At 44.6% G+C, this 21,207-nt stretch overlaps 8 protein-coding genes across 9 annotated transcripts in view; 6 read left to right on the top strand and 2 right to left on the bottom strand.

Annotated features, from left to right (window-relative positions):
- Nucleotides 1-2,195: 2,195 nt before the first annotated feature.
- On the top strand, nt 2,196-2,570 carry LOC306935787 (histone H2B-like; the record flags this gene model as incomplete). Its single annotated transcript, XM_079518989.1, has 1 exon — nt 2,196-2,570. The coding sequence occupies one exon, from the start codon at nt 2,196-2,198 to the stop codon at nt 2,568-2,570; it is 375 nt and encodes a 124-aa protein (XP_079375115.1).
- A 496-nt stretch (nt 2,571-3,066) lies between these two features.
- Nucleotides 3,067-3,450, bottom strand: LOC306935449 (histone H2A-like; the record flags this gene model as incomplete). Its single annotated transcript, XM_079518522.1, has 1 exon — nt 3,067-3,450. The coding sequence occupies one exon, from the start codon at nt 3,448-3,450 to the stop codon at nt 3,067-3,069; it is 384 nt and encodes a 127-aa protein (XP_079374648.1).
- A 794-nt stretch (nt 3,451-4,244) lies between these two features.
- On the top strand, nt 4,245-4,655 carry LOC306935135 (histone H3.2-like; the record flags this gene model as incomplete). The annotated part of the gene is made up of 1 exon (XM_079518031.1): nt 4,245-4,655. One exon carries the CDS (start codon nt 4,245-4,247, stop codon nt 4,653-4,655), a length of 411 nt encoding a protein of 136 aa, XP_079374157.1.
- A 2,408-nt stretch (nt 4,656-7,063) lies between these two features.
- LOC306934715 (histone H1-like) lies at nt 7,064-7,672 on the top strand (the record flags this gene model as incomplete). The annotated part of the gene is made up of 1 exon (XM_079517427.1): nt 7,064-7,672. One exon carries the CDS (start codon nt 7,064-7,066, stop codon nt 7,670-7,672), a length of 609 nt encoding a protein of 202 aa, XP_079373553.1.
- An 869-nt stretch (nt 7,673-8,541) lies between these two features.
- Nucleotides 8,542-8,853, top strand: LOC306925874 (histone H4; the record flags this gene model as incomplete). Its single annotated transcript, XM_079505015.1, has 1 exon — nt 8,542-8,853. One exon carries the CDS (start codon nt 8,542-8,544, stop codon nt 8,851-8,853), a length of 312 nt encoding a protein of 103 aa, XP_079361141.1.
- A 1,123-nt stretch (nt 8,854-9,976) lies between these two features.
- Nucleotides 9,977-10,366, top strand: LOC306935293 (histone H2B-like; the record flags this gene model as incomplete). The annotated part of the gene is made up of 1 exon (XM_079518271.1): nt 9,977-10,366. The coding sequence occupies one exon, from the start codon at nt 9,977-9,979 to the stop codon at nt 10,364-10,366; it is 390 nt and encodes a 129-aa protein (XP_079374397.1).
- Nucleotides 10,367-10,893: 527 nt separating this feature from the next.
- On the bottom strand, nt 10,894-11,277 carry LOC306922615 (histone H2A-like; the record flags this gene model as incomplete). The annotated part of the gene is made up of 1 exon (XM_079500342.1): nt 10,894-11,277. One exon carries the CDS (start codon nt 11,275-11,277, stop codon nt 10,894-10,896), a length of 384 nt encoding a protein of 127 aa, XP_079356468.1.
- Nucleotides 11,278-12,179: 902 nt separating this feature from the next.
- LOC306933874 (C2 calcium-dependent domain-containing protein 4C-like) overlaps nt 12,180-21,207 on the top strand; it is a 76,099-nt gene continuing 67,071 nt past the window's right edge. Inside the window, exon 1 of one of the 2 annotated variants that reach the window (XM_079516237.1) lies at nt 12,180-12,501. The gene's annotated coding sequence lies outside the window, so the exon portion shown is untranslated. The remainder of the gene's footprint in view (nt 12,502-21,207) is intronic. The other variant, XM_079516239.1, reaches the window with a different exon arrangement.

The raw sequence follows: 21,207 nt of genomic DNA, 5'->3' as shown, positions 1-21,207 counted from the left end.
ATTCTAGTGACAAGTCCTTTGATCAATCAGTCTGTTCCTTCATGTCAACAAACTCCTTTTGTCATACAAAATAGCCACAGGAAGGCACATAGCAAATGGCAAGGCCCTCACCACATGGGATCGGGTGTGGGAACCTGAAGTGGAAGACAGTCACAGACACCCTACAGACACCTCCAAATGAGAGTCAAGATGAGCACAGTAGCACACATTATGGATAGAATTATGATTTCCAGATTCCACACGGGCATTCTCTGAATGAGTAGATTTTATCAACAGCTGTGACAATCTGATGCTCGCTTTTGCACTCTACTATATGACCATGCCTCTTCTGCTAACTGACTGAGTTGACTTCTCCAAGCCTTCCGACAACAAACTTTCCCACTCGACCCCCTCCCGGTAGTCCTCCGTGCTAGTGGCCCGGCTCAAAATGCCATTGAACCCGCCTCCTACTCTTAGCCCCACCCCCTTTCACTATTAGCCCCGCCTCCCACCCTTGCTGATTGGACGCACGCGAGGGCCAATGAAATTGAATGCTGCCCTCAGTTTTATATTTGAGGGGTGCTAGCCCCTGGAGAGGTACATGGGTATCTTGGTGGTGTAGCGAATCTTGTGGACCAGACCCATTGCAAGATCGCAGGTCGTCAACTCTAAAGCCATTCCAGCCTGTCAAAGTGGCAGGGGTCAAAAGTCATACGATTTGTCACACACGTTACCGTAGTGAAATTTGTTCTCCGCATTTGACCCATGTCTTGGAGCGATGAACCGCAGCCAAGGAGCGGTGAGCGGTTTGCGGAGCGGTCTTGATACCGGAAGGTCGCCAGTTCGTATCCCCGGACCGGCACGTTAAAATTACCACCGCTGAAGTGCCCTTGAGCAAGGCATTGAACCACTACCATGAAATGTTCTATGAGCAGGGCCTGGCTGTAAACAAGTATCTGATGCTTAGTCCAGTTACCCTGGGTAAATATAGTAATTTTGCTTTGCTTTGCTTTAGCTGCAGCCGTGCCACGCTCAGGATTAATTTGATCCTTTGATGCTGAGTGTCAAACAGGGAGGCATTGGCTCCCATTTGTATGACCCGGCCGGGGTGAGGTGGGTTCGGGGAGTGAGGCCAAGTAGTAGCCTGACCAGTTTGTTTTGGGAAGTCTGGAGCCTTGTATTAAGGGCTGCATGCATATGTGACGGGTTGGTTTTGATAGTGTTTGAAGGTGTTTGAGAATCTGCTAATTAGGAAATCACCTGCACCTGCATAATTGGGTGGAGCCAGAGGGCAGAAGAAGGAGCTGGCTGGAAGGAAGGAGAGCGGTCATGGAGGGGGGCCAGAGTTGGGGCACCGAGGACAGGGACACCCTACCCATAGAAATGGTTGCTGGGCACCAGGCGGGGTGTGCCCTGTCCGCCCGTGGCAGCACCTGGAGGTGCTGGGAGAGGACGCTAGGGGAAGAAGGCCCAAGAGAGAGGATGGCGCAGCAACACTAGCCAGGTGGAGGACCAACGAGGCTGCCATGACGGAGCAGCCTCGTTCCTACTGCCCATTGTTAGTTGTTATATTTATTCAGTCACTTTAACCTCACTTGGTCTTGTGTGAATAGTTGCAGACTTACAGCATGCATTTTAATCTTAGTACCTGCGGGTTCTTATTATTGTGTGTAAGAACCCGTTGTTGGGTGTCATTCGACTAGACCTTAGACTATAGACTAGAACTCTTCTTATTGCAATGGCAGCTCTCACTCACCCCAGCTATGATGATTGATGAACATGTTCAAATGTAATTTTGATTGCTTTGTGTGCGGTACAAACTAGTTCAGGGACATGGGCCATATAAAAATATCATCTCAGAGTTTGAAGATTGACTACTATATTATGCATTGATAGATTAGAACGTGTGTCATAACTGGATTTATATTTAAGCGTGGAATAGAACTATTGAAATATAGATGTCCTCTGAATGTTTATTAGCATAATATCCCTTTAGTCTGTATTTTAGCGGAACGATAGATCGGGCGGGAGAACATTATGCAGAAACAAAGACAGTGTGAGTCTCCTCCCTCTGTGGGTCAGTCGCGTAAGCAGTGGCAGAAGAAGCCAATCACGTGATGGGAGTCGCCTACTTAATTTGCATAGCCTTGCTATAAATACTGGTGCAACGCTGCATGAATTGCACTTCTATTGTATTAATACAATCAGAAAGTAACATGCCTGAAGCAGCAAAGCCAGCGCCCAAGAAGGGCTCCAAGAAAGCCGTCACCAAGACTGCCGCGAAGGGCGGGAAGAAGCGCAGAAAGTCCAGGAAGGAGAGCTACGCCATCTACATATACAAGGTCCTGAAGCAGGTCCACCCTGACACCGGTGTTTCTTCCAAGGCCATGGGCATCATGAACTCCTTTGTCAACGACATATTTGAGCGCATCGCCGGTGAAGCCTCTAAACTGGCTCTCTACAACAAGCGCCGCACCATCTCATCCAGGGAGATTCAGACCGCCGTCCGCCTGCTGCTCCCCGGTGAGCTGGCCAAGCACGCCGTGTCTGAAGGCACCAAGGCTGTGACCAAGTACACCAGCTCCAAGTAAACTTCTGTCTGCTCTAAACACAACGGTCCTTTTAAGGACCACCCATCTTTTCCAAGAAAGAGTTTATCTAAATACTATAAGCTAACTGGCCTTTACATAGCCTGTCTGCTAAACCAATTACTCCAGTTTAGTAGTCTGACCTAATTTGTAAATACAGTGCCCCGAGACATTACATGTACATTGGGCAATAAGAAATTACATTCCATCCATAAATGATTGTAAATTGGGTCCAATTTTTATGAGTCAACAATATTACATTAGTTTAAATCGTGTAAATAATTTAGAGCCACACAAATTAAGGTTCTGTATGTAGTTTCAATCTTGTCAGACAGGATAAACAGTGGATAAATATAAAGTAGTGAAGGAACTAGGAAGCATAATAGCGACCCTTATAAAGTGTGTACTTGGATGGCGATATTGGAAATCACTCTCATATAAAACAGTGGGTGGCTCTTAAAAGAGCCTTTGTGTGGTTCGTTAAACGAATGAAGCAAGTTTATTTCTTGGCGGCTTTCTCAGTCTTCTTGGGCAGTAGAACAGCCTGGATGTTGGGCAGCACACCGCCCTGAGCGATGGTCACTCCACCCAGCAGTTTGTTGAGCTCCTCGTCGTTGCGGACGGCCAGCTGGAGGTGACGGGGGATGATACGAGACTTCTTGTTGTCTCGGGCAGCGTTTCCAGCCAACTCCAGGATCTCAGCGGTCAGATACTCGAGGACAGCCGCCAGATAGACCGGGGCGCCGGCACCGACTCTCTGGGCATAGTTGCCTTTACGCAGCAGTCTGTGGACACGACCCACGGGGAACTGGAGCCCGGCACGGGATGAGCGGGTCTTGGCCTTCGCCCTGGCCTTTCCTCCAGTTTTCCCTCGTCCACTCATTTTGTAGCAGGTTAGGTTGATTTCTAGAATAATAAGCACTCGAAGAAATATGCTAGACTAGAGTAGAGGCGTGTGAGACCTTTTATATATTCAATTTAGTACATTCTGTATGTGCGGCTGTGCGCCCCACCAATCATAGAGACGGATGAGAGCGCGGGCTGAGTGTGCATGAGTTTCCCACCAATCACTGCTGGTGGTGTGATCGGTTCCTCCCAGTCTAAACTCTGACTCCTCCCAAAGACGGAGGTTCTTGACCACACAATCAGTCTCTCAGAGCAAGTGGGATAAAATGCTTATTAGCATATTTATACGCCAATTGTATGTACATACTTTATGTACATTTAGCCTACACTACATTTAGTGTCATATTGCATGGATAATATTCAAGCGCAAGGCACATTTTAGTTCTAGTCCACTATCATCACAAGTGTCCAAGGTTTGAGCACATTAATATGTTGTCAGTGTTAATTATGCATTAAGACGAGATATGTCCCCATTATTTGTATTTTGTCACAGGTAGAAATGTTTATTTATTTGCTCCGTGTCATACAAGATAGAGCAATGCATTTTATTTTTTCGGTATGCAGTGGAAACTACTATTTATTAGCTATTACAGCAGCAACGTTTGTAAGGTTCCCCTCCAATCGGTGCCAATGATGCATGGTACCTCCCCAAACAAGGAGGTTCCTGCCCACTGACCAATCAGAGGACGACGGCGTCTCCGAGGCGCTAATAAAAGGCAGCAGTTTGCTCTGAGAAAAATATTCTACTACTCAGCTTTGATAGAAGAAGCAATGGCAAGAACCAAGCAGACAGCTCGTAAGTCCACCGGCGGCAAAGCGCCCAGGAAGCAGCTCGCCACCAAGGCAGCTCGTAAGAGCGCGCCGGCGACCGGTGGAGTGAAGAAGCCTCATCGTTACCGTCCCGGTACAGTGGCTCTGCGGGAGATCCGTCGTTACCAGAAATCTACCGAATTGCTGATCCGCAAACTGCCCTTCCAGCGCCTAGTGAGGGAGATCGCCCAGGATTTCAAGACCGACCTCCGCTTCCAGAGCTCCGCCGTCATGGCTCTCCAGGAGTCTGCCGAGGCTTATCTGGTCGGTCTGTTTGAAGACACTAACCTGTGCGCCATCCACGCAAAGAGGGTGACCATCATGCCCAAAGACATCCAGCTTGCCCGTCGTATCCGTGGAGAACGTGCTTAAACTATATACTCATCTGTCACTGTCACACCCCCAAAACGGCTCTTTTAAGAGCCACCAAATGTATTATTTAAAGAGATTTCCCCCTACAGTCTCGAGGCAGAAATGAATATGTAATTTAGGCAATGCATGATCATGGGTGGCAATATTCCCAATATAATAAGTCTAAGTCCATTATTGCTTGATTATAATTCTACTCTGCTTGGAAAGCCATTTTCATTCCTAGCCTGTATTAGTTACTTAATAACACTGAATGTGTTATCACTAAGATAATGGTGAGCTGAGTGGGTCTCCAGGCCTGTATGAGTACCTTCTGCTGAAGCCAGGGACCTGATTAAGCTAAATGATACAGGCCCTTGATTTGGGCATAGTGTGTGTGTTCATTTAAAAATAACATCCGTGTGAAGTGAGGGGCACTCTTAACATCATACATCATCTCATTCTGGCTGGCCAATCACAATTTATGTCCTTGTCTTCAATGTTCGTGTTAACACAACCACTCAGAAATGGCCATTCATTGTCAATGGCATTTAATGTTTGTTTTTACACGCACACTCTAAAGGCTCGACATACCCCTCAAAAAATACTGTAAGACTGGTGTAGACAAAATATGGTTGAAGTGGTTAATGTGATGTTGGTGCTGTTAATCAGCATTGCTAGGGAAAAAATACATGACCCAGAGAATCACAACCTTTCAGATTTACTCCTTTTATGTTGAACTGGCACATGCAATAATGGAGAATGAATACAGTTTGATCTGACACATAACTGCAATCATTTCATAATGTTATCTTGAGTCCTGTGTGAGGCTCCATAACCAAGCTTGTCTCAAAGTTGCCTCACCTAAATATTAGGGGTGGGACGATATGGGTACCTCACGATACGATATATATTGCGATATTAGGCCCTCGATAACGATAATATCACGATATTCGATATATCAATATATTGTATGAAATTTCATCAACGATATATCACGATATCTGCAACTACAAAATACTTCGAACTGAAAAAATGCTATTTCTGTGCTTGGACACGAGGGACACACACACAGTCTGTCTATAGTGGTTGCACCACTCAAACACTAAATTAATAGAGGTTTTTTTTTACATCGATATTTGAATAATCAATATCGATTATTTATCGTGGGAGGACGTATCGATATATATCGCCATATCGATATTTCAGCACACCCCTACTAAATATGCACTGCCACCTCTATCATGAATCCACTACGTTTTATTACTGCTTTGCCTAATTGTACAGCACTTTGGTCAACTTTGTTGTTTTAAATGTGCTCTATAAATAAAGTTGGATTGGATTACTACTATAATGTACTTTGATATCACTGTTGAGAACGGGTTAATTATTAGTTAATTATTGGTCTGATTGATCATGAAACTTAGCTGAATAAATATTGAAAGACATTGGGGGTGGCTCTGAAAAGAGCATTTGGGTTGTGCAAAATGATAGTACAGTAATGAGGAAGAAATGTAGACATATGAAGTAGTGTCCATAAAATACATTATAATCTTCATGTTGTCCATGTGACACAACAAATACTTTTGTATTAATACAAAAGTAGTCTACTGTACACACCAATTTAAGTAAAAAAGAAATCAAGCCAATATACAACTTGTTCCAAAGTCACATTTGTCTGCTTACATCATCACATTATTGTCATTGGTAATGCATGGAAGGAGTGTATCAATGAAAGTGTATGTGTGCCATAAACAAATACAGATACCGGTAGGTACCACAGTTGATTGAAGATGCAAACTCGTCGTTTTCTCTATTTTGATCACAATACGTTTTTGACCACAAATGTACCACAAGTGTTACAACCTCTGTCGCATTGGAAGTTGGTATCAACTCCACCATGCTGGTGTTGTCAACTGGAGTGTGTTTACTTGTGTCAGAAAACCTTCTGTTTATAGAAAAACAGAAGACAAAACAAAAGTATAGTGTATGTAATTGCGTCGATAGGAATGTCTACTAAAATGAGTTTGAGTATCATTGTTCATTTATCGTAGTTTAAAGTGTTTTAGAAGACAAATGACAGAGGAAACACTGGTGTCGGACTGTGGAAGGGTGATGTTTTTAGCATATAACTTAAAAACTAGAGTGCCATTTTCATCTCAGATGTATTAATGTCAAAAAGGAGCATGTGTGTTAACTGGTCAGCTCTTTGTTGCATTAAATAATATACCCAGTAGATAGTTATATGTTGTTTTAATCGAGGAGAAAACACAAGTATCACATTAAGATAGCAGCAGTAGAGCTGCTGTGTGTGTGTTGAGTCTACATAGTTCTCATGTGGTGTTTAAGTCCAGCCCCTTCAGTGCCATCAGCATCACTCTGAGAGTTATTTTAGAGAAGGAAGGAACAGCAACCTACTATCCGATAGAATAATGGCAGAAGTAGCTCCAGCACCAGCTCCGGCCAAGGCCGCTAAGAAGAAGGCAGCAGCAGCACCCCGACCCAAGAAGATTGGCCCCAGCGTCGCTGAGCTGGTCGTCGAGGCCGTGTCCGCCTCCAAGGAGCGGAGCGGTGTGTCTCTGGCTGCGGTGAAGAAGGCTCTGGCTGCCGGCGGCTACGATGTGGAGAAGAACAAGGTCCGCGTAAAGACCGCCGTCAAGAGCCTGGTCACTAAAGGCACCCTGGTCCAGCTCAAAGGCACCGGCGCGTCTGGCTCTTTCAAGATAAACAAGGCAGAAGCGGTGAAGGTGAAGAAGCCTGCAGCTAAGAAAGCAGTTAAAGCAAAGAAGCCTGCTGCAGCCAAGAAACCCGCAGCGGCTAAGAAGCCCAAGAAGGCGGTAGCAAAGAAGCCCGCAGCCGCTAAGAAATCACCCAAGAAAGCCAAGAAGCCTGCCGCCAAGAAAGTAGTAGCTAAAAGCCCGAAGAAGGCCGCCAAGAGCCCCAAGAAAGTGGCTAAGAAGCCCGCAGCAGCCAAGAAGGCTCCAGCCAAGAAGGTTGCCAAACCCAAGGCAGCAAAGAAGGCAGCGCCCAAAAAGAAGTAAACCGTCTGCTCCATATTTATACCCACAAAGGCTCTTTTAAGAGCCAACCACATTGTTTTATAAGAGTATCCTATTTTTACACCATGGTCACATAAACTCACTGGAATAATAACCATGTTATGCCTGTCTAGTGTCTATTAAGAATCACAGATAGTTCATAACGTCTACTACTATGAGATTACACAGATGGGGCACTTGATAAAATATACACTTGCTAAATTATAATGCTATATATTATTATAACAATTAGATATATATTCTAATCCGGCCATTTCTCTCACCTAATACATATATTTACCTAATTCTGCTAGGCCATAAATCACCGTTTGGTTCAAATAAACATTGACTAGTGGACATATCGTTCCAAATCATATACATTATAAATTATAATCCTGGTCCACCTCTACACTTTTTAAATATACTTAATTTTAATTATTCATGGTACAATAAAGCTGTCATATCCACCTCTACCTCATCGAGACCTAATTGTGCACTAAATGGGAAATATCACATTACAAATAAGCAAGCCATGAAGTCACGTAATGTGTTTATTAATGATGTGAAAGGCAAAAAGGACAACAATGTTGAATATTGACAAAAGTGAACAGCCCTATTATAAGATATAGAGGAGTTGACATTTTTACTGTAAATGTAAACTATCCGAATGTGGTGTGATCATGTGACCAAAACTAACTGTATGGGTAACGTGCCATGGGGGAGGAGTGTGTTTGTGTGCGTGGGGGTGGTTACGCCCACGCAGCTGTGTCTGTGCCTGTCCTCCCTTACGTCCTCAGAACACACATAAAAAGGCAAGGCTCGAGCTCTCAAGTCATTCTATTTTCTATCTTCAACTACATTACTACTCAAAAATGTCAGGTCGAGGTAAGGGAGGAAAAGGTCTTGGAAAAGGAGGCGCCAAGCGTCATCGCAAGGTTCTTCGTGATAACATCCAGGGAATCACCAAGCCCGCTATCCGCCGTCTGGCTCGCCGTGGCGGTGTGAAGCGTATCTCCGGTCTAATCTACGAGGAGACACGCGGTGTCCTCAAGGTGTTCCTGGAGAACGTGATCCGTGACGCCGTCACCTACACCGAGCACGCCAAGAGAAAGACCGTGACCGCCATGGATGTTGTCTATGCTCTGAAGAGACAGGGACGCACTCTGTACGGATTCGGAGGTTAACAATGCTGACTTGATCTACCAACAACCCAAAGGCTCTTTTAAGAGCCGCCCACGTTTTCACTACAGAGTTAATTCCCTTATGCATTCCCTGCATTTAAATTGTCTAGCAGATGTAGGCTGCGGCATGTAGTCTGCTGTAAACATCTGACTACATCTAATCCACGCTCCAACCTAAATCCAACCATAATTCGTTCTAATCTTATCAATGTATAATTTATAATCTAGTCGGTGTACGGAACACCTTGAGGACACCGCTGATCTCCTCGTAGATCAGACCGTTTGTTTGGACTATAATGGTTTACATTCACAGTACACCAACTACTGACAACCCAATTAATGCCATATACTTACACGCAGGTTTAAGTCTGAAGACCGACCTCACTCATCACAGCTATGATACAAACTGGTTCAGGGACATGGGCCATAGAAATATCTCTGATGAATAGTCTCTGCAGTTGGTGGACTGACTACTAGATTGGAGTGTGGAATGGAACTATTGAAATATAGATATACTCATTTACTCTAGTAGTATATATTTTAGATGGACAATGGAGAAGGCGGGTGGGAGAACATTATGCAGAATCAAAGTCAATGTGAAGCATAAGCAGCCATTTCAAATTATCTTATTGAATTTCCACAATTTTACAAAATATCACAGTACAAAGAATATCCAAGGCTTGACGTTACAGATAAAGGCTACATGTCATCAGAATAAAACATCGAGGTTACACACAGTGGCTGCATCTATTACAACAGAGTTTTCCAAATCTTAGAAACAGTCAAACAAATACATACACTGACTACTAGATTATAAATTATGCATTGGTAGATTAGAACGTGTGTTATGGTTGGATTTAGGTTGGAGCGTGGAATAGAAATTGAAATATAGCTTAGTTCACAATTCACATACACATTTTAGCGGGACAATAGATCAGGCGGGCGGGAGAACATTATGCAGAAACAAAGACCGTGTGAGTCTCCTCCCTCTGTGGGTCAGTCACATAAGCAGTGGCAGAAGAAGCCAATCACATGCTGGGAGTCGCTCGCACACTTCATTTGCATAGGCTTGCTATAAATACTGGGGCAACGCGTACTACATTTCACTTCTCTATTGTTGACAAACATGCCTGAAGTAGCAAAGCCAGCGGTAGCAAAGCCAGCGCCCAAGAAGGGCTCCAAGAAAGCCGTCACCAAGACCGCCGCGAAGGGCGGCAAGAAGCGCAGAAAGTCCAGGAAGGAGAGCTACGCCATCTACATCTACAAGGTCCTGAAGCAGGTCCACCCTGACACCGGTGTCTCTTCCAAGGCCATGGGCATCATGAACTCCTTCGTCAACGACATCTTTGAGCGCATCGCCGGTGAAGCCTCCAAACTGGCTCACTACAACAAGCGCTCCACCATCTCATCCAGGGAGATTCAGACCGCCGTCCGCCTGCTGCTCCCCGGTGAGCTGGCCAAGCACGCCGTGTCTGAAGGCACCAAGGCTGTGACCAAGTACACCAGCTCAAAGTAAATTCATAGTCTGCTATTAAAACAACGGTCCTTTTAAGGACCACCCATCTTTTCCAAGAAAGAGTTCATCCTAATACTATAAGCAAAAGGATATTAAGAGTATGTCAGCTAAACCAGTCAGTCATCTCTGACATGACAATACAGTGATGCAATATGGGCAATACAATTAAATGTTAATTGTTTATACTGAGTGGTTTTGGGGGTGTTGTGCTTACTGCTTGCGGACAGACACACAGGCACCAAAGCATGGTGTTTGTTGGTGCATGTCAGAACCACTCTGTGCTGATCTAGTTTGTTTCTGAATTTTGATGACGTCTTTGTATGTAATCCCAAGCCTTGATGTGTAGGCTGTGATGCTTTGTAATTGTGGAAATTCAATAAAATAACTTTAAAAAAGGAAGCGTAATAGCGATGCCCTTATAAAGTGCTCTTACTTTGACGGGGATATTGGAAATTACTCTCATATAGAAAGTGGGTGGCTCTTAAAAGAGCCTTTATGGGAGTTTGTTCAGTCGAAATGAAGCGGGTTTATTTCTTGGCGGCTTTCTCAGTCTTCTTGGGCAGCAGAACAGCCTGGATGTTGGGCAGCACACCGCCCTGAGCGATGGTCACTCCACCCAGCAGTTTGTTGAGCTCCTCGTCGTTGCGGACGGCCAGCTGGAGGTGACGGGGGATGATACGAGTCTTCTTGTTGTCACGGGCAGCGTTTCCAGCCAACTCCAGGATCTCAGCGGTCAGATACTCGAGGACAGCCGCGAGATAGACCGGGGCGCCGGCACCAACTCTCTGGGCATAGTTGCCTTTACGCAGCAGCCTGTGGACACGACCAACGGGGAACTGGAGCCCGGCGCGGGATGAGCGGGTCTTAGCCTTCGCCCTGGCCTTTCCTCCGGTTTTCCCTCGTCCACTCATTTTGTAGAAGGTTTATTTCTAGAGTAATAAAAGATGGAAGTGATTAGTGAAGCGGCGTGCGAGTCGTTTTATAACTCCGACTTAGCACATTATGTGTGGGGCTGTGCGCCCCACCAATCATAGAGACAGATGAGAGCGCGGGCTGAGTGTGTATGAGTTTCCCACCAATCACAACTAATGGTGTGATCGGTTCCTCCCAGTCTGAACTCTGACACCTCCCAAATAGGGCGGTTCATGTCCACACATCAACACACAACTGGCTGTGTGCGTGTGTATGAGAGATTTGCATGTAATGGGTCTGTGGGGTGTCAAAGCCAGAGTCCACCATCTCTGCATGTGTGTGACGTTTAGAAGATGATTAGCATGTTTTGTATGAGTGCTGTTGTAAATGTAAATAGTCTAACTGGCTTCTAATCTATTTCTACATATAGCTTTTTTGTAAAATGTAGACTCGCTGAATGTGTGGACATACACTTTGCTTGAATTTCAAAGGTTTTACTGAACCATTGGATTCAGTACATTTTATTTGGATAATCTTGTCACTGTACAAAATAATGAAAATATGATGGTCTTATTTCAGCTATAGATCTGTAAAGGTAACAGTACACGATGATGTTTAATTGAAATAAACCTGTCAAACATCCCTTTAGCATCTAATAACAATTCATTAACAATATGTCATAGTATTGTGACATTAGACAGAATGACATGTTATATTATATGATACAATTATATTCCTAATGTTGGAGCCAAATTGCCACCCCGTTTTGCGTTTATTTAAATGAGTCGACCTTGCTAAACAGTGATGACATCATGTCAATCAATCTGGCAGGTTACTATGGCTACCATTTAGTCCTGGCAGGTGTGTGATGGCTTGCAGGTGTGCAATGGGAGAATTTAGCCACACGGTTTTCCACTGTGTGTTGCTGCAGCAGTTCAATGTAATATTATCAAGTGAGTTGTATGTGCATAAAAGGATTGACATATCAAAAAAGACAAAACAACTCAACAACTGGACAACAACTCAACAACTGGACATTGAAATATTATGTGCACGTGTCAAACTACTTTAAAACTTCTGTCGAAGTGTCTTATGTTTTTGAGACCACCGCTACCGTAGTCAAGTTTTTTTTTTAAAGGACGAAGAAAGGCGCAACAGTTTTCTCAGTGCTCACGTGTCAAACTAGTCACATACCAGTTGCCCCTCGCTTGCAGGACCTAAAGGTGAGGCTCTACACTACACAATAGAAAACAAGATTACATTTTAACCGGGTGTTGTTGGTATGGTAAGGGACCTGGGATTTGAAATGGGGGCACTGGCCCAAACACCACAACTCTTACACTTGCTTTGTACAGACGTGTCACATTCCAGGACTATGAATATTTAGTATCTGCTGGTTTTGGTGTGAGCTGTTTAGTTCAACGCAATAAAAACAATGCCTCCCTTCCCCCACACGGTGGAGCTGTGGAACTGCATACCCGAGTGATTTAGGTGATCCAAGTACTTTTCATGTAGAATGATCACAAATTGAAATCCATTTGGTTTTGGCTTAATTTCAGTATGTGTAATTATTATTTCTTATCAAATGTAGCCCAAACCAGTAAGGGACCCGGATATAACACCATACAACTGATGAAGACATCTCGTAGGAACCATGGTTGATTGTGTTGTATACCGTATGTTGGGTATGTGATTCATGCTGTTGTTGTGTTGTTGTCACAGCAGTTAGGGGGGGGGGGGTCGTGGGGGTGTGTGTGTGTGGGGGGGCGCAGGCGTGAGTTGTGACAGAACAATATAGAATATATGCATACTAGGGTGTGTATTAGCCCGTCTCCGGACCCCCCGGGTTGAGCTCCTTTGGACCCCTACCACGTAGGGTCCGGTATCACCGGCTTCAAGCGACATGGGATGCAATCTGATTTACCCTGACTTAGCCCTGTGCTGCGCTGTGGGTGTCACGCTGACATATTCCAAACGAAGCATATGAACGCTATAGGAGACAATGAACCATCTGACCCCCCCCGCGAACGGCTCAGAAGCCGTTAAGTATTTTTAATGTTTGTACGACCGTTTTGGCAGCTCTCTTCCTTCCTTCCTTGACTTCCTTATTGACATCCTATTGTACCGCCTCCATCACCTGGCTATCTGCGCGTTCCTGCCTCTGTCGCAGGTAGCTGCCAAAACGGTCGTACAAACATTAAAAATACTTAACGGCTTCTGAGCCGTTCGCGGGGGGGGTCAGATGGTTCGTTGTCTCCTATAGCGTTCATATGCTTCGTTTGGAATATGTCAGCGTGACACCCACAGCGCAGCACAGGGCTAAGTCAGGGTAAATCAGATTGCATCCCATGTCGCTTGAAGCCGGTGATACCGGACCCTACGTGGTAGGGGTCCAAAGGAGCTCAACCCGGGGGGTCCGGAGACGGGCTAGGTGTGTATGTTGTGTAGTTGAAGTTGTGACAGTGTGCAGTGTATGTTAAAGTTGTGACGAGGTGATGAATACGTCTAGGTTTAGCCGCAATTTGCAACTCTAGATTTTTTCATAATAGGATGAATCTAGAGTTGCAATACCCGCCATTGACTCCCCACTCATCCAATTTTCATCTGCGATCTGGGCACACGACAGAATAAGAAGAAGAGGAACACATGAGATAATAGTGGCTTTAATACGACAGATTGGAAATAACTTCACACTTGACGTTTAACCACTTGAACTCCAGCATCCCTATTCTGGGGAGGAACATTCACCAAAAATGGCAGATCTATAAGCTCACAATGCGCCACAACGTGACGCGTTGTGATCGGCTATTTTTGGCAAGGAGGGTGTGGGTTGGTGGTACAGATGGTACAGTTAGCCTTGTAAAGTGCTACTTCAACTGAAGTGATATGGATAAATTCCCAAATATGATCAAAGTATTCTGAGGCACAATTTACAATTTAGGCATTTAGCTCTTAATCCAGAGCGATTTACATTTAGCAAGAACAAAAAGCATGGCAATACATCACATACATAAAAAGTAGTTATCATGAATCATACGTAAGCTAAGAACGTAACAGTGGAATATCTATAATGAAACTATGCATGTATACTTTATAGTGCTATGTCTACATAAGATAGGTCTACATAAAAGGCTATCTAAGGTCACATTCTCACCTAATACTTCGGTAGACTCGATGCGAATGGGCGGAGAAGTTGAGATTCTTGCATATTTAATTTGCTGCAGGTTGCCTTCACACTGGCTGTGTCAAGCGCAGCAAGGAAACGCAGCAGGGAATTTTATCAATGTGTTCAATTCATAAACTATAGCCTACACAGTGAAATCTATGGTGTTAAAATTATACTCATAACGTGCATGTTTCGTGCCGTCGGGGACTGGACCTCTCTCTCTCTCTCCCCCTCCGCACGCATTGTTCCTTTGGGCATAGAGGCACAGCGCTGAGCGCGCTCAGCGCACACACAGAAAAAGTCCCTGGCCTAAGTTCCCACACAGTGACAGCACTCTGTAGGCTACACTGCAGTGTTTTTATGTGTTTCCTTAAGCAATTGATTAATGTACTCGTCCTCATTTCGACCATGGGCTTCGGTCTTCTCATTCGACCACGTCTATCCACGGTAACGGGACATCTTTGCGCTGCGTAAAATATGCCTTCTCCATCTCCAACTGTGTTTAGCTCCTCACCCGCCACATTGTTTGCTTCATTTCCTTTATTTGCTGCGGATTGCATTCACACCTGCACAGGTGGTCGGAGTAGAATGCGGTTCTTTGATGCGCATTAGGATTCGAATGATGCTTCACACCTGCCAAACGAAGCGCACTTTCCGACAATGTGCAGCAGGATTTGTTTTAATCGCAGCAAAGCTTTCTGGTGTGAAGGTCACCTAAGTCTACATAAAATGCTATCTAAGTTATACAAGTTGAACATTGCATATGCCTGTAAGGTCGTCGGGACTAGGGCAAGTGCTACGGGCCATGGTGGAGTCTGAAGGTGGGTTTTCAGACTACGGCGGGAGATTGGGAGTGAGTCTGCAGTTCTGATTGCAATGGGAAGTGCATTCCATAGTTTTGGAGCCAGAAGGGAGAAGAGTTTGGGATGTGTGGAGTGTTGTCCTGGAGTTTTTAGTGAAGGTACTTCCAGCTTCCCTGCGTTGGCAGGAAGCTTCCCTGAGTGCGCGGGAGGGTTTGTAGGGTTCGATCAGACTTGCAAGATATGGGGGAGCCATACCTTTGGTTGCTTTGAATGCCAGCATCAGAGTGTTGTATTAGGCACCCATGCTGGACTGGCATCACGGCACCCTAGGGTGCCACAGCACTTGCAATGATAACGGACCATTCTGGGTGTTCACTATTTATTCAGCATGAATGTTTAATCTTAGCAGTGGTGGGTTTGTAAATACAATCAATGATGTGCTTATAATATTTCTAATTGATAAAGCATTGGCCTGGAAGAGAGGTCATCATCGGGTGGTCCCCATCCTTCTTAGAGTGTTTCAAACCTTAACCACAACACTCTCCAGTTGGCGGGTCAGCAGTGATTGGCCAAATCACTGGCCCTCTCATCCTTTTAGCTTGCTATTGTCCTTTCTCTTATGCCAGAGCCAACTCTAACAGGAGGCTCTCTCTGCCTTGTGTGTTCTTGGTGGATTGCAGGCACCGAGAGGTCCTCCTACGTCTCACCAGACTGTTTGTCTGTGCGGTAAATTTATATAGCACTTTTATCCAAAGCGCTTTACATAGATTGTGCATTACATTCACCCATTCACACACCGATGGCTGAGGAATCCATGCAAGCTTAGCTACAGTAGGCACTAACCTGCACATCGGGAGCAATTAGGGGTTCAGTGTCTTGCTCAAGGACACTTCGACACTAACTCTGTATTCAACTACATTTTGAATTCTGATAAAATGTAAAAAAAAATAAAAGAAAAAAAAAAGGAAAGGAGAAAAAAAGAAAAAGGGGGTACTTTATCTACCACTGAATCTTAGCAAACGCAAGAGCAGGCAGTGCGTCTGGAATCATCCTGTGTCCTACCAAGACAGACTCATGTCTATTTTTACCAGTGGTAAAAAAATGTTCCATCTTTAAGTAAAAGTATCCAATACTGCAATGTAGAAATGCTCTTACTTATACTTGAGTAAAGGTACAGAAGTATTGGCATCAAAATATACTTAATATATCACAAGTATTCATCATGCAGAGTGTCCATTTCACAAGGTAAAATCAAATGCATTGAAATATTTTGAAAATGGCAGATCTACAACGTCACAAGCTTGTAGATCTGCTGTTTTAAAATGGCCAAAGTTTAAATGGGGCTGAAGTAAGTGGTTACATGCATGTTTTATAATACAAGTAACTAAAGTTTTCAAATAGTTTTAGTGGAGTAAATGTACAATGTCAGCCTCTGGGATGTAGTGGAGTAGAAGCAAAAGTATTGATAATTCCATTTGGCTTATAATTTAGCAAACATTTTCATACTAGAGGGAATTAATAGAGACAGAGCCCTGATGCCAAACTTCATATATATATATATATATATGCTCAATAAATGTATAGTATGCATTCATTCTAAGAGTTGTCTGACGGAAGTTGTTTCAATCACGAGCCTCCCCATCCATCCATGCTGCTGTCCTGATCACTCCAGTCTTTTATTCAGCCAGACCTTTACTGATCTGTCCACTCCAATGGTCAGTATGACACTGCAACATATTAGCAAGCATATGTGTATGTATTTACTCAAATTTATTTACTCAAATACATGCAAAAAATGTGCATGTATTTGCATATTACTACATAGTATAGTCCTGAGATGACTACCACACATAAACTGCTTAACAGTATGTCCCTGGACAGCTTAATTTTTCTATTGAAGCAAAGGCACTCCTGAGTGTTGTTATCTGTAGTGTACACTGTATGTCACGGCTTTGTTGAATGCTCAATTTTGATTGGTCAATCATTGAATTCAGCAGTGTGTTATTTCTGGGTAATGACCGATATGGGCTCAGTAACCGACCGCTGTCTAATCAAAGCCTCAGAGCACCTGGCTGCGCTGCTTGATTTGATGCTTATCCAACACAGCAGCCATGTACCCAAACGCACAATGGCATTGTCAGCTAAACATTTTTAAATCATTTGAAGCGAGAAATAGACGAGGCATTAAGAAATGTGCAGCATTATTTTATCGCTCAACAGTAATCTGCACATTTATAAAGTTAAGAATTCAATTGTATGGCTTTTTTTTTGTTTTAAGACATTTTTACCCCTTCACACACCAACAGTGGAGGAAACCATGCAAGGCACCAACCTGCTCATCAGGAATAGACTCCAAAAGAAAGTACGCAACGCATGCAAAACTCTACAGGTGCTGGAAGGAATGCAGTCCGCACACTGTTGAGCATCTCCCAGGGGTAATTTGTATTTCGAAACGTTGTCATCCTACTCCTGAAATAAATACTACCTCTGGGAGCTGCTAAACAGTGCGCGGACAGCATTCCTTTTACCTGATCATCAGGAGCTGTTCAGTGTCTTGGATCGAACTACAGTAGGACCATTCCGGTTCGGACGCTTTTGAGACACTTTTGTATTCTTTCAAAATCTTTAAAAAAATAACACATCTACAAGCTCAAAAGGCGCAATGTGAGCTTGTAGATCATCTATTTTCGAATAGCCAATCTAAAGATTGTTTAGATTTGTTTTTAGATTTCAAGTGGAGAAAAAGTACACCATTTGGCTGCCCCTGAGATGTACTGGAGTATTCAACTACTTTAACTACTCAAGTGAAAGTACCTTCAAAATATTACTTAAAGGTATATTCAGTGATTTCACTTAATTCAAATATCACTTTTTTTTTATAATCCTCCCTACTATAGAGTGTGCTGACCATATTAGGAGTTCCTCCCTGTCCAGAGTGGATGAGAGGGGCCTTCCCCCAATCATGATCGAGTGGGGGCGGGCCTTGGTGCATGCACGTGCTGTTGGCCTGTTGCCCCCCCTCCTCCCCTCTGTTGCCCCCCCCCCACCCCCTGTAGAGCATGTACATGTGCAGTTGTGCACCGGGGGGTGTCCCAAATCACACAAATGAATGATCCTTTGAAGGACGACTTCAATCATGTTCAACCTATCTTCATATAATTGGTCCTCATAGGCTACTATGGTGGCATTTCTGTCAACTCTGCCAGTGTCTCATAGGAGGGCTGTGGAGAGTTGAGAAACACACCTATACCATTGACAGTTTGATGGGGAATCCAAGCTTATAGAATGCAAAAATGGAAGCCATTGTTATCTTGGTATAAATGCACCATGTCTCTGTACATACGTGTGTACGGCTGTAATCCACGTAACTCGAGAACCGTTCGTCCCACCGACTTCAAATTTGACACACACGTTCCACACCCCCACAGGGACTGCAGTGCCCTGTGTCGAGTCGGTCGGACCCACGGTGGTCCAGAACGGCCCCAAAAAAGCCCCTGCCCAGGGTCCATATGGAGCTGGCCTGTTCTGACATCACAGGCGGGTTTCTGAAGTATCTACAGCCCTCCTATGAGACACAGACCAGAGTAGAAGATTTTTTTAATAATGAGCACTATTATGGATTGGAGGACCAATGAAGATACGTTGAAAATGGATGAAGTCGTCCTTTAAGTGCAGTACTTGAGTAAATGTATTTAGTTACTTTCCACCACTCCTTTGTGTCAGATGTATAAGGAGGATGAGGGGGAGGCTCCAGTTGAAAGTACCGAAGGAATGAGATTAATTCATAATTAATGTCTATGACAGGGAATGTGTCAGGCCCTTCCTACAAGCCATCTAATTAAACACCGTGTGTGTGTGTGTGTGTGTGTGTGTGTGTGTGTGTGTGTGTGTGTGTGTGTGTGTGTGTGTGTGTGTGTGTGTGTGTGTGTGTGTGTGTGTGTGTGTGTGTGTGTGTGTGTGTGTGTGTGTGTGTGTGTGTGTGTGTGTGTGTGTGTGTGTGTGTGTGTGTGTGTGTGTGTGTGTGTGATCAATCCACTAACTTGCTAGCCTACTAAAATGTAGAGAAAGGAGATAACAAATTAATTGGGAAATAGTAGACTGTAATAGTGAAGCATGTCACGGGCCCATGCTGGTGATGTCATGAAAACTATGTTGGATACCGTTCAAATAATGAGAGGTGTGTGTGTGTGTGCAGAGCTTTAATTAAAATAGCGCAGTAATAAGGTCACGTACTGACATTCACATCGTATAAGCTCTGAATTAGGGAGCATAACTCATGTCCATTTTGTCGAGGCCTATGAATGAAAGTTCGTTGATTAATTTCTTCATAAAGGGGCTGATAAAGAAAACGGTGTGGTTTAACTATACTGTTTCTCAACGTCTGGTGCCGGGACCACCAGGGATCCGAATTGACCCCCCCGTACGGGTCTGTCAGAGTGTACAAATTAAACCAAATGGACCCGTGAGTCCGTAACGGTTCACGGGTGCATTTGGTTCCATTCCATCGCTCGGGTAACAGTTCAAGCTGTTGTTACTGTATGCAAAGTAGTAGCCATTTGAATTCAGCACTGCACTTGACCCGGTGTGAAAAGAGGGGGGTGCTACTTGGTGCGTCTTGGAAAGTCTCGTGACTCGAGATTAGGTGCGTGTGCATCTTCTCTTGACGGCCGGGCTACACCGGGCGGTTTTGTGCGTGTTTACGCAAATACGTAATGCGTGCACATGCTTTTAGGTCAGTCCTATTTTAAGTGCGCGTACGCGGGGCTCGCGTACGCGCGCAAAAAGTCTGGTGTAGCTCGGCCTTCAATCTAGGGGGGACGCGCTCTAGCATGCACGCACGTGCACCGGTCCGTACCTGCGCGTGGGCACGTCACATCTTTTTTTTTGTTACCACGGCATGGTACTGCATTCTACGAGCATGACACCACTAAAAATGGGAGTGGACAGCCTCCTTCGGCTCTGTGTCTCGGGTGCCGTCTTACAGGGAAGGAATCCACGGAAGCTTCCACGTGTGTCACAGAGCGGATGTTTGGTAGGCATGAAGGTAGCATATATTTTTTACATTAACCACTTGAACCCTCACATCCCAATTCTGAGGGGAACATTAGCCAAAAATAGAAGACCAACAAGCTCACGCCACATGCCTGCTATTTTCAGCAAATAGGTTTGGTGTACAGGGAAAATAAGAGCAGATAAAGTGCAGAGCTAAAGGTCAAGTTTACAAAGTATTGATGGTGTAAATGTCTGAACACACACATAACATGTAGTGGGGTGTCCCTGCTTCATCTCTCTTAGCTAAGGGGTCTGTAACAACGGCATCAGCCGCGGAACACCCACGGCAGACGGTAGTGTTTCTCGGCAGCATCAGTCAGACACTACCTCTAACCCTAACCGCAAGCACGACCCAACGCATGTCGGACCAACGCACTGCCACAGAAGCGAGCGGCAGTCGAGTGTCATACTCTCCCCAGCTTCCCCGGCAGATGCCGCCCCTTCTCCCGGCAGCGCCGCGGCTGTTAACCAGCAGTTGCGGTGTCTGGAGCGCGGCCATCGAACGGACCGACACTGCCGTGGAACGGAACTGTCATAATCCAACCATGCACTTCCTCGGCAGCTGCCGGCCCTCTCCCCGGCAGTGCCGCGTCTCATTTCCGCTGCCGGAGAATGCACTCGCTGCTTCTGCCCTGAAAAATGTTGAAGACCCCTGGTTTAGGTCCTGAGATGAGGGTATAGGGAGCACTCTGAGGTGAAGAGCAGTAACTAAAATTAAAATTATTAGTAACATTTGCTTTAATACTAGAACAGTGAAATGATCCTTAATATTAGAACAGTAAAATGATGATCTTGTCCAAACTCGTCCTGGGCAGTAACAGAGTTATTAGAGTAGCATTTGTTTTAGCAGCATATAGCGGCCTATACTTTAATATTGGAGGAGGAGGAGTAAAATTACCTTTTAATAT

This window comes from Electrona antarctica, assembly GCF_951216825.1.
Source record: "Electrona antarctica genome assembly, chromosome: 1".
NCBI lineage: Eukaryota > Metazoa > Chordata > Actinopteri > Myctophiformes > Myctophidae > Electrona > Electrona antarctica.
This window is presented reverse-complemented; position numbering and strand designations above follow the sequence as displayed.